General features: G+C 47.4%; 1 protein-coding gene across 4 annotated transcripts in view; it reads left to right on the top strand.

Annotated features, from left to right (window-relative positions):
- LOC147882853 (lipid transporter) overlaps positions 1 to 13719 on the top strand; it is a 43063-nt gene that overhangs the window by 9001 nt on the left and 20343 nt on the right. For 3 of the 4 annotated variants that reach the window (XM_087400399.1, XM_087400397.1, XM_087400400.1), the window contains 4 exons: positions 12331 to 12479; positions 12608 to 12768; positions 12938 to 13021; positions 13149 to 13220. In XM_087400399.1, the coding sequence (XP_087256525.1) occupies positions 12331 to 12479; positions 12608 to 12768; positions 12938 to 13021; positions 13149 to 13220 (466 nt within the window). The remainder of the gene's footprint in view (positions 1 to 12330; positions 12480 to 12607; positions 12769 to 12937; positions 13022 to 13148; positions 13221 to 13719) is intronic. The other variant, XM_087400398.1, reaches the window with a different exon arrangement.

Raw genomic sequence — 13719 nt, 5'->3', positions numbered from 1 at the left:
GGATGTTTATCAATTTTTCCATTCCTCCCTGCTTTGCTCTCTACAGGATGCACATTGCATGGGAGATCTTTTGGCGATCTAACTAGAAGTGTTTTTTGAGTGTTTTTAGCTCCTTTGTTCTGGTTGTTCTTTACTGGAACAGCTTTTATTGCTTTTAGTTGTCAGTTTTTTCGTATGAGTAGTAGTTCTTCCACACTAGAATAGCTATGAATGTAAATGCTTTTAAATGCAAGATTTCTTTTACCAAAAAAAAAAGTATGTATAAATGGATGCTAAAACTGTGCAGTTATGTATGTCAGGCTACATAGGCTGACCACTAGCAGCATCCTATCACAGATTTGATACCTTGATGATGCTAGCGTTCATTAGAGGCATTGCCCATTGATATTATTTCATATACGCTCCATCTCCCAATGGGCCTGGTCCCTCAGAAAGCATAGATAGGACCCCGGTACACAGGTGGAGAGATAACTAACTGTTTGCTCACTAGTGATCTTCCATAGCCTCTTGTAGACTGACATGATCTGTTGTGTGCATCCTTTCAAAGAGACATCGTGGTATATCTCCACACCTGCTCATCTTGGGAAATCATCGACATGCTCTCCTTTTTGCCCTTAGGTACTCAATTTTTGTGATGCACTCCCCTTTAATCCACTGCATTCCCATCATTGGTGATTTTACATTATCTTTGTACTCAAGTGCTGACACGAGTCCCCAAGATCTAACACTATCACTAACCTGGAATCTCGTCCTCAATCCAACTAGAATCATCGCGCAGGTGCTTCAATCCTCCAGACCACCCCCAAGTACGTGGGCTACAGCTCAACTCATCCATAATCTAACCCAAGCGTCCCATACTACCTGTGCCCCTCTAGGGGACCCTCCATACACCACCTATGATCCGCCATGCATATGGCCAGAGTCCCGACCTGGGTCCAAGCCCCATCCATCGGTTGAGGAGCGCTCAATTGCTCACAATAGCAGTGGCCCTCTCTCTAACCCACTATAGATAGCATGGCGCTATGAATAGCTCCCCCCATATAAAGTGAGGACTATATATGAAGCAATCTCTATATATAGCAACCTTGGCTAAAAATAGCCATCTGGCCCTATGCTATCCCATAATCCACGTTCACCTACTATCCAACCCTAGGTACACCGTGCACATGACATACTCCCCTGCCTCTAAGAACTCACTCTTGAGTTCACCAAAGAGCCCAAAAACTATTTGTGAAGGTTAGTCAATGCCAACAACTATACTCTGACTATCAGTTTGAGTGCGGTATACTTTCCATGAGACTCAAATCAAAGAGAATCTAAGGCCAAAGCCACAATCTTTGATAACCAACTCAAGGAAAGTGAATCTCTCAACCTGAACATGGTTACATATCTTTGAGTATTCTTCTCGAGAAATCTGTAACTCTTGAATCTATAGAGTTAGTTCCTTTGACATATCCGTACACAAGCATGGTAAAATCCATACCTGAAGGTAAATGATTCTATCAACCATTTCTATTGATTTTTGACCTGGTATTCGCGGAAAAATAGTCATCATGCTGAATACCCTTGAACTCAAAATCTGAGGCGGTTTCAAGGAATCGTTATTCGAACAACCCCATCAATTGATCCCCTCGAGGTCAATTTCTGTGGTATATTGATGATGCCTAAGTATTGTTACATATTAAACCGGACTTAACAAAGACAATTGAATTTCCTTCTCTCGAATCCTAGAAAAAAGATTCTTGTTTGATTCTATTTTGAGTTGATCCCGATGTGATTGTGAGTTCTGATTTTTCTTTGGACATATGAAAGTTCTTATTGATTAGACTAGGATGACTGTTATTTGGATACCTTCTTGAGTTATATCCAAAGGCGGGGTCATTTTGATTCTCACTTTGTTAGTCCGAGATCATAATTAGTCTGGATTCAGGAGTTGTTAGGGATAGTATCTACTTGTTTTCTTCTTTGACCTATTGGTTGCGGTAATGTAACACAAGGGGGGATATAATCACATTAAGGCCAGGATTGAGAACGGATTTGCCACCCTGACTCAATCTGGGATAGTGTAAGTAAAGAGGGATTGGCTACCCTGATTCACTCATATTGTCCACCGAGTCTTTTATTTGTAGTATACCTTGGTGGTATGGGACGCTAAGGTATGCTACATCTAAGATTCTCTGATGCGGTGGTATAATCCAAAGTGAAGCCATACCCAAGGACCTCTAGGGTGAAGTACAAGTACGATGAATTGAATTGGGAGCAGCTTGATTAGATTTTTTGCAAGGACTGACGAAGATTCTTTAGCCCGAGAAGCCATGTTTCTTTTGGTCCACCCGTGGAGCTCCATAGTAGACTCAATCTCAGGGAGGGTTACCACATCTTTAAAAAAAATTCAAGATATATTCCACAAAAGTACATAATATATAATTTGACAAAACCATCAAAAGAGAGTTTGATTGAGTATGCTTGTGCTTTCTAAGTTAGGAATGTAATTTTGCCTCTTTGTAGGAAGTGATACATAAGTGTAAAGGGTCCATTTAGCTTTTTATGTTTTAAATGAGAGAGAGAGAGAGAGAGAGAGAGAGAGAGAGAGAAATTCCAGTTTTTGGAAGATTTTGTTTCTTGACTTGCTTGTTTATTTTTGCTTAGCCACCTTCTTCCCTTCTTCTTTATTTCTTGTTTTCTTTCTCTTTTGTTTATTTGACGCTTTTTAGTAAGCATTGGGTTTGCCCAAGAGACTCCATGGGTCTTTAGAAACGCAATATAGCTACTTATGCTTGGGCATTGATGACGAGATAAGTGTTGCTTTGCTTGCTAAGTATGTCTTCCTTTTGTTTTTCAGAAAAGTTTTTGTTTACCTCTTTCCCCCCTCCCCCCCCTCCCCCCTTCTCTTTCATTTTTTCTTTTATTTTCTGTGGAGATTTTTGGTCTTTAGAACAACAAAAAATCTAAATTTGTATGATTGGACTTATTCTAGTCTTACAAAGGTATATATATATATATCAAATTATAAATTCCACGTAGTTACAATTCAAAACCAAACTCGGTGAATTTAATAACTAGAAAGAAAGAAAGAAAGAAAGTTTATTAAAGTCTTCGGAAGACCGATGGGTCTATGAGACTGTGAAAATCCTGATACAACAAGCTGTGGTAGTGGAGCTACTAAACGAGCGTCCATACCAATGCAAAATGCGAAAATGCAGAATGGGAGTACTAAGTCCTAAGTACAACATAGTCATGTCGATGGTCGACTATATATCAATCTCAGCATCGTCATCAATATCATCATCATCATCGGTAGCAGTAAGATATCAGGATGGATGAGGCAGTGGAGGCATGGAGTCGGCAATAGAGTGCTGTCGGCCACTTAGAGGTGCGGTCCTGACACGTCTCCTAGTCGTAGCTCTGCGTTTGACAAGGGCTACTGTGACCCCCGTCGGTCGACTCTAAACAAGGAGGGGATGTCCCCAAGTGTGATCTGTGTGTTGACCCTCTGTCTGAGCTGTCGGGTCACGGGCTCTGGGTCACGGTCATGTCGAGGCCTCGTCTTGTGGGGGTCCATGTGATCTAGCTGAAAGAACTCCGTGATAGAGCTTTGAGAGGGATTAGCCGAGAAAGAAGTTTGCTCTTGTCTTCGTGCTTGGAGTATCCTCTCACGGTGTCTAAGTGCCTCATGAATGAAACCTGTCAAACACCGTTGGTCTGGGTAGGAGAGGAAACAGGCCAAAATCCCATAACTATCCCTAAAGAGGTAGTGGAAACGCACTCGGATCTCATAGTACACAGGACACGTGAAAATGAAATGCTCCTTTGTCTCAACCTCCTGCATGTCACACAGTGTGCATATGCGCCTCTCCCTGGATAGTCGCTTTGCTCTGCGGCTCTCGATGCGAAGTCTGTGTGAAGAGACCCGAAACTGCCCAAGAGAGATCCTCAGCGAGCGGGGTAGGTGAATCTGCATGTATCCTGGTGGGTCAATGAAACCCTCCGCTGTGATATGTAAGAAGTGATCTCTGTAGAAGCTAAGCTTCACTGGGAGTTCACTCGGTCCCAACCAGGTCCGAAATGTGTGTGGCTGTAGTAGATCCTCACGGATAACCTGGTTGACCTCGTGTGATAAGAGGGGAGAAAACGGAGCATCCATGCTGTACTGGAAGGAAGATAGTCTATCCATGTGGAGCCTCAATCGCTCAAACCATCTCTCTGTATGAGCATACCAGCACCTCTGGTCTCCTCTTGTTACAAGTGTCATAGAAGAGGATAGAGCTATCCATGGTAGCCTGCTACGCCCTGAGGTATAATCCCCATATTCCCTAACTCGGTACAGATACGTGATGACCTGAAATGCAGCATCTAGTTGTAAAGGGGGTGACCCAAACTCAGCCTGAATGATCTGGTGAGGAACGGATGACTTACCACGAATCATCCGTGAGAACCTGTAGCCACTCCACACGGGCCCACTCTATATCCGACAAGTCTGGCCCCCAACAAGGGCTGCCGTACATCCCTGCTGGGCGAACCAAGGAGTAAAAAAGCAACCCCTTGGTGCGTGGATCCTGAAAGTGCGAGCGGAAGCAGTGCCTCTCTAGTCTGGCCAATGAAGCATACCCTCTACTCAAGCGTGCTTGCATCGCGGGTCTCATATAGAAGCTGGGTCCGAAGAAGATAACCCCAAGTTAAGTGTATGATGGAACTATCTCAACAGATGACCCCTCAAATGTGAACTGCTCCTGATGCATGATGGCTTGAGATGTATTGAAGATCATGACCTTGGTTTTACCCAGGTTGACCTTCAAATCATGAGACTCACAAAAGGACTGTAGTGCGTCTAGGAAGACAAGAGCCACGTCATTTGCGTAGAGCAAAATGTGGATCAGCGTGCCCGCAAGAGAGCAACCTACACCCCCCTGTGTCTGCATCACTGTCTCAAGCTCGTCAATGTAGAGGCTAAACAAGGTAGGCGACAAAGGACACCCTTGTTTGACCCCGATGGTGCTCATGATCTTGTCTGTCCACCCGGATCTTGCCCGAACTCTGCGTGAAACTCTCTCGTAAAGTGCCATGACAGCCCAAATGATCTTCTAGTCATAACCCAAGTCCTGTAGGCGCCGTATGAGGCGGGCTCTCGGAACAGTGTCAAATGCCTTGCGAAAATCCACAAAGCAACAATAAACCCTCTGCTTCTGTGGCCTCGCCTCCTCGATGACACTTTTGAGCGTGAGAATGTGGTCCATGGTTCCATGATCACATCGGAATTCGGCTTGTCTTGCTGCTCTAAGTCCTTGACACTCTGCAAGTCTGCTAACCTCGGAGTCAAGTACTGATGCATAAATCTTGGACATGACATGTCCAATCATAATGGTCCTGTAGTTCTCCGGGCTCATGGGATCCCTGCCTTATGGATGGGTGAGATAGTATTAATGGTCCAAGTGTGTGGAAATCCCAAACAAATAGCCTCATTAAAAAGCTTTGCTAAGATCGGGGCTGGGAGGTTAATCCCATATGCAATGAACTCAGTGCATAGCCCCTCATGATCCTTCGCTCAGTCATCATGAAGTTTCATTACGGCATCCTTTACCCCTCCTCTAGTGAAGAGGGTGCAGGATGTGAGACGAGGCATGTGTGAGAGGTTAGGGACTGGCTGATTTGGGATGTCATAAAGTGTGTGTGCATAATCAAACCAGATATTATCCATAATAGAGGTGGCTGCTCCTGCGAATGCTCCCACCCCCCCCCTTCCCGTCTTTTCCCTCGCGCTGCGCGGCCCCCTCCCCCCTTCCCCTCCTCCCTCTCTGTTGCCTCTTTGCTCGCAGCCGCCGCGCCTCCCTCCGTCCCCCTCTCCTCCTTCTCCGCCCGCCATCCGCCCCCCCTCTCCTTCCTTCTCCGCCCCTCCATCCTTCCTCGCCTCCCCCCCCTCGCGTTGCGCTACCACCCCCTGCTCCCTTTCCTCCCCCTTCCCCACCTTTGTGCCACACTGCCACCCCCCGGTCCCCTCCCTCCTCTCCTCCTTGCTTCCCCGCCCTCCCTCGCGCCGCGCTGCCACACCCTCTCCTCTCCTCCCTCCCCTTCCCCGTCCTGCGCCGCGCTGCCCCCCCCCCTCCCTCCTCCTTTCCTCCCCTCCCTCGCCAGTCTCTCCCCACTCTACCGCCTCTCCTCCCCCCGCTTCCTTGTACATCTCCATCCCTCCCTCTTTCCTCCCCCGCCTCCGTCCCATTCCTCCCTCCCTCGCCTCTGCCACTTCCTTTCCCCCGCCTTTTGGAGCTTTCGCAGTTTGTCGATGCGGTATGGCGGCCGTAAGTCCGGAACCGGTGGCCCAGACGGACCCCCCCCCCCCCCCTCCTTCAGCCTACCGCATAACACTTTCAGAGCATCAGGTGTCCTTGGTGAAGCAGGCCGCCACTGACTTTTCCCAGATGTCCGTTTATGGGAGAGTCATTGGCTACGCCCCTTCACGAGCAGACATCAGGGAGGACTGGTTGCAGTCCACCCTTTACCTTGAGGATAGGCACATTGAGGAGGTCGTACTCATGGGACGTGGTATCTTCTGGCTCAAGCTCTCCTCAGCACAGGCTGCGAGCGATATGGTCAGACGGTCCCCTACCTTTGTGGGTGGGAAGATCATGCTTATGGTCCCATGGTATAGGGGTTTCAGTGTAGCGGACTTTGATGCCCGCTTCCGCATTCCCCGCCATCCAATTACCCTCATCTTCCCAGGCCTCGCAACAGAGCTTCGCCTGATCATCAAGGACTTGGGGGCGCACTTTGGTTGGCTCATGCAGGACACCTTCGTTGATGCGGCGGCAGCCCAAGGGGTGCCACGTGTCAAAGTGGCAGTCCTAGATCCGCAGAGTATCCCCTCAGAGTTCGAGATTGAGACGGACACAGGTGTGGTGACGCAGCGCATTATGGTCACTGGTCGCACAGATCAGTGTCTGAGATGCCACGGCTTCGGGCACCAGGCGCGCTCTTGCCCTCGCTTCACGAGGACAGAACCTCAGATGGCCCCCATCCAGGCAACTCAGGATCCCCCCCGCCAGGCATCGACCCCCCCTCCCGAAGGGGAAGGCTGGACTGAGGTCAAAAGGAAACGGAAAGGAAACAAAACAGTAACAAAAAAGCCCCCCCCTCTCCAGCAAGAGACCCCTGTGGTCACCAGTCAGCAGCAGCCCGGTAAGGGGAAGGAGAAAGGGAAGGAGAAGGTCAGCCAGCCTCCCCCTCATCCTTCACCGCACCCCCCCCTCCTTCCCCTTCCTCCTCGGTTCCCCTACCTCCCCCCCCTACGGGACCCCCCCCGGCACCTTTGGTTTCAGCCCCCCCCTCTCCCTCGAGCATGATCCCGCGAGACCCCCCCCCATCCGCCTGCGCCACGTGCGGCCCCGAAGCCAGCACAGACCTCCTCCGCGCCTATCCCCCTTGGCCCGGTGGAGGGGAGAGACCCTTTCCCGCAGACGGCCAGCACCACTCCAACTCTTTCAACAGCCAGCACCCTTCTTTCTGGTTCTGACTCCTCATCTTCGTCCCCCCACGCAAGGGCAGCTCCTAGAGCTCTACCTTTGGAGTTTTACCGAGCAGGACCTTGGGATTACTTGGATGCAGCTGGTATTGGCTCCTTCCCTGCATGCCTAGACATCAGTATCTTCTTCCTCCGAAAGGGGGCGAAGGGTAAGGTCTCCGTCCTTGCCCCCCATGATGGTCCTAGCTATTCCTTCACTATCACCAGTGACGGGAATGAGCAATGGACGAATGAAAATGTTTGGGAGACGATTCGTGATCAGTCCCAGGAGCAGGTACAGGACTGGATCGGTAGCAGAGTAGCGGAGCTTCTTCAGCAGCAGTGGAAGGAGGGTGACGTTCGTCTGAGATGGCGCCACAGCGCCAAACGATTCCGCCTTTTGAGCTTCTTCTGCTACCCAGATCCTAGCGGACATCTGGAGCACGATCATTCACACGCTCAAGGGTCAGTGGGATCAGATTCAGGGGGAGTCCCGGGCAGGGAAGGAGAAGCGACGGCGCTTCCTTCGCGACTGGGACCATCAAGAGCGGTTCTTCCAGCACTCTGCTCAGAGTCTTCAGTGGCATTACTCCCCTCCACCGTGGTTGTTTGTCCACACTCAGATGATTATGCCCTGAGAGGCTTGTAATTATTTTGTTACCACGGGCTGTATCCGTTTTGTGATTACAGCCTGCTGGCCTTTAGGCCTTCTTGTACTCTCGTTTTCACGCGTACTCTGATGTTGAGAGCCTTACTGGCTCTCTGCTGCCGCTCCATGAGGGTAGCCGAAACAGTTACCCTTGCGGGTTCCCGTTTGGCCACGTCAACCCATCTGGAAGTCTCCTTAATAGCAGATTGCATGCTCGCAATTCGTGCCTCGATCACCGGGGTACTCCCTGGGACAGTGTGTATGGCTGTGACCTCCTGTCGGAGCTGCATGATATCATGTTTGAGTTCCTGAATAAGACCCGCCTGCTCCCGAATGGCCCTAGCCTGCTCCTGTATGATGCGGCTCTGCTCCTGGTTGAAGCGGACCCGCTCCTGTGCGAAGCGAGTCAACTCCATCTCACGCTCATGGAAACTATGTATCTCCATGAGCAAGGTCTCACAGGCCTCTGGTGTAATGTCCATGCTGAAAATGTGGTGACTGTGGCATGAAAGTGTGGGACTGAGTCCGGAAACTGGACGGTGACTGGGTGAACTGGATGAGGAACGGAGATGACAGTGGAATGGATGAGGCAATCCCAACAGGGTGTGGGAGCGTGAGTTGACTGAGAGGGAGAGGAGAGAGTGAAGCGTAATGCGGAACAGTGTATGACACCTCTGAAGTAGGGGTCATGAGTGGTGCGAGAGCTGTAACAGGAGAGGAGGGGAAGGGAAGAACAACCGGCGCCATGGGCATGAGTATGTCACTGATAGTAGTTGTAGAGGGAGTTGAGACTGGAATTGGAGCTGAGCCTGAAGCGGGGGCTGAATTCGAAGTAGAGATAGAGATAGAGGGAGCTGAGGTTGGAGCTGAAACCGAAACTGAAACTGTAGCGGGAGCTGAGAATGAGGTAGAGATAGAGGCTGAAGAAGCTGAGGCGGTCCTGCCTTTGCCTTGCTGTCTACCCCGAGTCCACTTTGGTTGTAACGTGTGTTCACATCCTCCAATTTCAGTTGTGTCGTTTGCTTTTTTTTTTTTTTTTGGTCGTCTTTCTTGGCTTTGTCCCCCATTTCTCCTGGACCTTTTTTTGTTTTTTTTTGTGTGCAAGTCTTAGCGTCCGATCGGGAGTGGGAGCACCGGCTCCCCCCCATAATGGAAGGCATGTCTAGTGCAAGGTGGTGATGAGGCGGGGTGGAAGAGGTGGAGAGGCAGCCAGGAGGTGGAGAAGGAGAGGCTCAGATGGCGAGGAGTTTAAAAATAAAAATAAAAATAAATTAAATATTTTTTTATTAAAAAAAAAGGGGAGGTGGTGAGAGGCTGAAGCAGAAGCGGGAGGAGCAGAGAGGGGGGTGGCTAGGTAGGCTAAGCGTAGAGAGGGGGTTGCTAGCCTTCGTCATGGCTGAGTTTGCCCTTCACCTCCGGAGTGCCGACAGAAACTCAGTACAAAGACTTTGTATAAATGGATGCTCAAGTATGTGTGGGTGTGTGGATTTGTATGTGTGAGAGCATACTTTTATACTATGGTCTACACCACTGTTGGGCGCTGATGACGTCAGTGGGGATGTCATAGTAGCTAGTCCCTGCTATGCGTGATGGAGTTTATGGTTTTCAATCTTATGAGTGACTCTCGTGAGATTGAAACTGCACTATGTTGTGTTTTTAGAGGATGAGTTTGGGAATGTTCCTGGATTCATCTAGGTATAAGCGTAGGGAGGGGGGTAGGGGATGTAGGGCATATGCGTAGGATGAGCGTAGGGGTTGGGCTGAGCGTAGGGCATAGGTGTAGGGGGCGTAGGGGTAGGCGTAGGATGAGCGTAGGGGGCGTAGGGGTAGGCTGAGCGGAGTAGGCTAAGCGTAGGCTGAGCGGGGTAGGCTGAGCGAAGGGGTAGGCTGAGCGGGGTGCGTAGAGTGTAGGCTGAGCGGGGTATGAGCGTAGGCCGAGCGTGGGAAGGGTGTCTTTCAAAATTGAGGAACTCTCGTGAACCACAAGTGGTTCAAAAATCCAATGGAGCCAAAAATTAATGAGTGTCTTTCAAAATTGAGGATTGCAACCTCTTCATCCCGTCTCAATAACTTGGAAGCGGTATAAAGACTCTAAAACAATCTGCCTACATTTAGAACAATAGGAGCCTTCATCAATGCATTTCTGGTACTGAGGGGTTTCATAGTAGTGAAGAGCTGCCTAGAGGTCATCCATCAAGGAATCCATCTCGCATAGCAGGTCATGAGGCCTACGAGGAATAATCTTCGAGGTAGCCTCGTCCTCCACCTCAATAAAGCAATAGTCCAAGGGTGGAGTTTGATTGCTTTGATGGCTTTTGATAGGAACAGCAAACCAGGTGTGAAGAGCAACGAATGAGGAAAGTTAACGAAGAGGGTGAAGGGGAAATTGGGGTAAACAAAGCAAGGGTGGGAGTCTTTTAAAGGTGAGAATCCCAAAAGCCTAATGCTTTGAACAAAAAAACAGCTTTTAGGAAAAGCTCATCCACACTTTTCCAAAAGCATGCTGCCCAAAAACAGCATTGCTTTTTTATTCTTAGTCGAATCAAAAAAATACTGAAGCGTTGTGCAATGATCTAAAAGGCAGCGGCCCCCTAAACGCTAGGCTCACATCGCCCATCTCCTACGCAGGAGTCCACATAGGCCCAGGCATGTCCATGCTGTTGCGCTAATGCATCGAACAAGAATGGTGCTCCTTGCACATCAGATAGAGACGATCAAAACAGGGTGTTTGGATGAGATTTGCACCGTGCAGTTATTGTTGGAAAGGGTTGCTTTTCGTACCCAATCCTTCCGTTTAGCCCAAACAAGGAAAGATGTGGGTAGATCGTCAGAAAAGCATTGCAGCCAATCAGAGCAAATTACTCCTTCATCCCAATTCGTAAGCCCAATCCAGTCCTGGATAATCACACCCGGCTTTTCCAATCCTATACGGCCTAATCCTCCCCTTTTATCATCCCCATCACAAGAGCTTACCAAGTGCTCATGTAATTGTATCATCCATCAACCTCACCGAATCTCCTACGTTAGGTACCTTCCTCAAACAACTAGCTGATCAATGATTTCGATTTCATATAAAAATATTCAAGCATCAAATTCCTTCTCTAAAGGCGAACCACAGAGGAATCCCAACCAGTCAAAGAAATCCAACGATTTCACTAGTTACCAATGCAACTGCCAACCCCATATGCTCGTCTTGAATAGAAGAGAATCTGGAAAATCCTACGCAGATATGAGAATCGTACGTGAAAATCTCCTGCGCTACTTCACCTCTCTACTTGTCGTGAGAGGGCGGCTCTGATACCAAATGACACGACCCCTCAAGATCTAGCCCTATCACTTGGAATCACGTCCTCAATCCAACCAGAATCATCACACAGGTGCCTCAATCCTCCTGACCACCCCCAAGCACGTGGGCTACTACTCGCCAGATTCTTGGCCTGGGTCCAAGTCCCATCCGTCAGTTGAGGAGCACTCAACTGACCTCACAATAGCACTGGCCCTCCCTCTATATAGAAGGAAACCTGCTATAGATAGCATGACACTATGAATAGCTCCCCCCATATAAAGCGAGCAGTATATATGAAGTAGTCTCTATATATAGCAATCTCGGCTAAAAATAACCATCCGGCCCTATGCTATCCCGTAACCCATGTTCACCTGCTATCCAACCCTAGGTAAACTGTGCATATGACAAGTGCCCGCAGATTGCAGATCTTGTACTTATTGTCATCATTTATTACGCTTTAGAATTTCTTTTGGCACCTCGTGAGCACTTGTGGGATAGCTGTGTATGTCAATCGAGAACTTGTCTTGTGGGTATTCTTGACTCATCGGGCATTACTCGTATTTTAGGGAGGCATTATGCTACCCAAATGAGGTTAGAGATGGGCGGCAAATGACTATGCCTATTATTAGTGGGGAGTAGATCAAGATAACTTTGGGAAGTGTGTGGTGAGTGTATTTTTATAACCAAATCCATCAGCAATCTAGGCCATGTACCTCAATTAGTTACGAGGCTCATTGTCATGTTATGGGGTTTGGTGGGAATCAGGATGTCTCTAGAGTTGTATATTTTCAATCTCAGCCATATTTTTATTTTTTGGATCCTTTTTTTGGACATGATGTAGGGTTTGAATTTTAGTATAAGTTGATTCAACACCTTTCTAACTCATTATTGTGTCAACTCCAGCCTGGAGGAATGCTTTTTGCATATGCTCAACTGTCGTATGGTTCATGCTTACTGCTGGGATATTGGGCTTATTTTCTATTCTTTTCAAAGCTTAAACATGAGCTTAAGCAGAAAAGGTTACGGGTGACTACGTTCCTTTTTCCATTCCGGTAATGTTTTCTTTACCACAAATATATTAAATTTATGTGAGGTCCTTTTACAATAGATACCTGCATAAAGAAATAAATGGCCATAAAATGATCATTGATCATAGCGATTGTTGATTTCTGTGATGTAGGGGCATGTGGAAACATATTGACAAACAATTGTTGTACTTGTCTATGATGTTTACCTTCCAGTCATTTCAAAAGCTGATTCTCCAAGAAGGGGAGAAATTGGTACTGCTGATTTTTGATACAACTTACAATCAAGGAGTTTATGGCTTTGTTGACAATTTAGGTGAGGTTTACCTTGATGAGTTTGTATTGATTGAGCTATTGTGGCAGTCTCTACGGAATATTTTTTTAAAACCTAGCTTTTTCAAGAATCACAAATTGCATGGTCTGTTTACATTTCGAATGCGTCTAAAAGTGGCAGGCTGTCGATTTGGTTTTCCGAATAATTGCAGGTAGTTTGGTGGTGAGATCATTTTTGCAACCATTTGAAGAGAGTTCATTTACAATCTTTGCAAAGACTTGTAGCTTTGAAAATCGTAAGCGCTTTGTTATCAGGAAATGACATGTAGTTTTCATTTCTACATTGTAAGAATGTTTTCATTTCTACATTGTAAGCATAGGGTTGGTTTTCCTTGCTTAGTAATTGTTCTCTTCTGATCACAGGGTTGACACCTCATAAGATCTTAAGGCTCCAACAGATTTTGTTTCTTGCCTTGAAGCTTGTTTTTTTGTTTGGTAAGCTCAATTCTAGCTGTTTAACAGTCATTTGATGATCTTTTGAGATAAAGAGTTGTTTGTTTGAGCTTGGAATGCACAACATTGGAAAATGAAGGAAAGAAAGGAAAAGGCCAGACAGATATACTAAGGTATCAAAGTAGATTTTTTTTTTTGGGGGCAAAAAGAAGAGTTGATGTTTATATTAGAATCATAAGATCTGTACAATAATTTCCCTGTAGTGCAAAAAATTCTCCTCAAAGGAGGGTTAACTTCCAAGCAACAAAAAGTCCCACTGAAAAGTGAAAAACCAAAACACTTCAGTCCACTTGCTCTTCTCTACTAGCAGAGAAAACAGGGAAAGAACAGATCTGCCACTTCTGTTGGAGGCTGATGAACTTGTATTGGGAGTCCATCCTCCCTTGGGGTTTTGCCATCTGCAATGGAGAAAACTGCCTCTTTGAGTTCTTGAAGGGAAAAGTCATTTTCCAACTTCATCCTGTCCAGATTGTATGCTTGA

Source organism: Dipteris shenzhenensis, chromosome 29 (genome assembly GCF_047967505.1).
Source record: "Dipteris shenzhenensis isolate YYH24624 ecotype China chromosome 29, Dip_SZ_1.0, whole genome shotgun sequence".
NCBI lineage: Eukaryota > Viridiplantae > Streptophyta > Polypodiopsida > Gleicheniales > Dipteridaceae > Dipteris > Dipteris shenzhenensis.
This window is presented reverse-complemented; position numbering and strand designations above follow the sequence as displayed.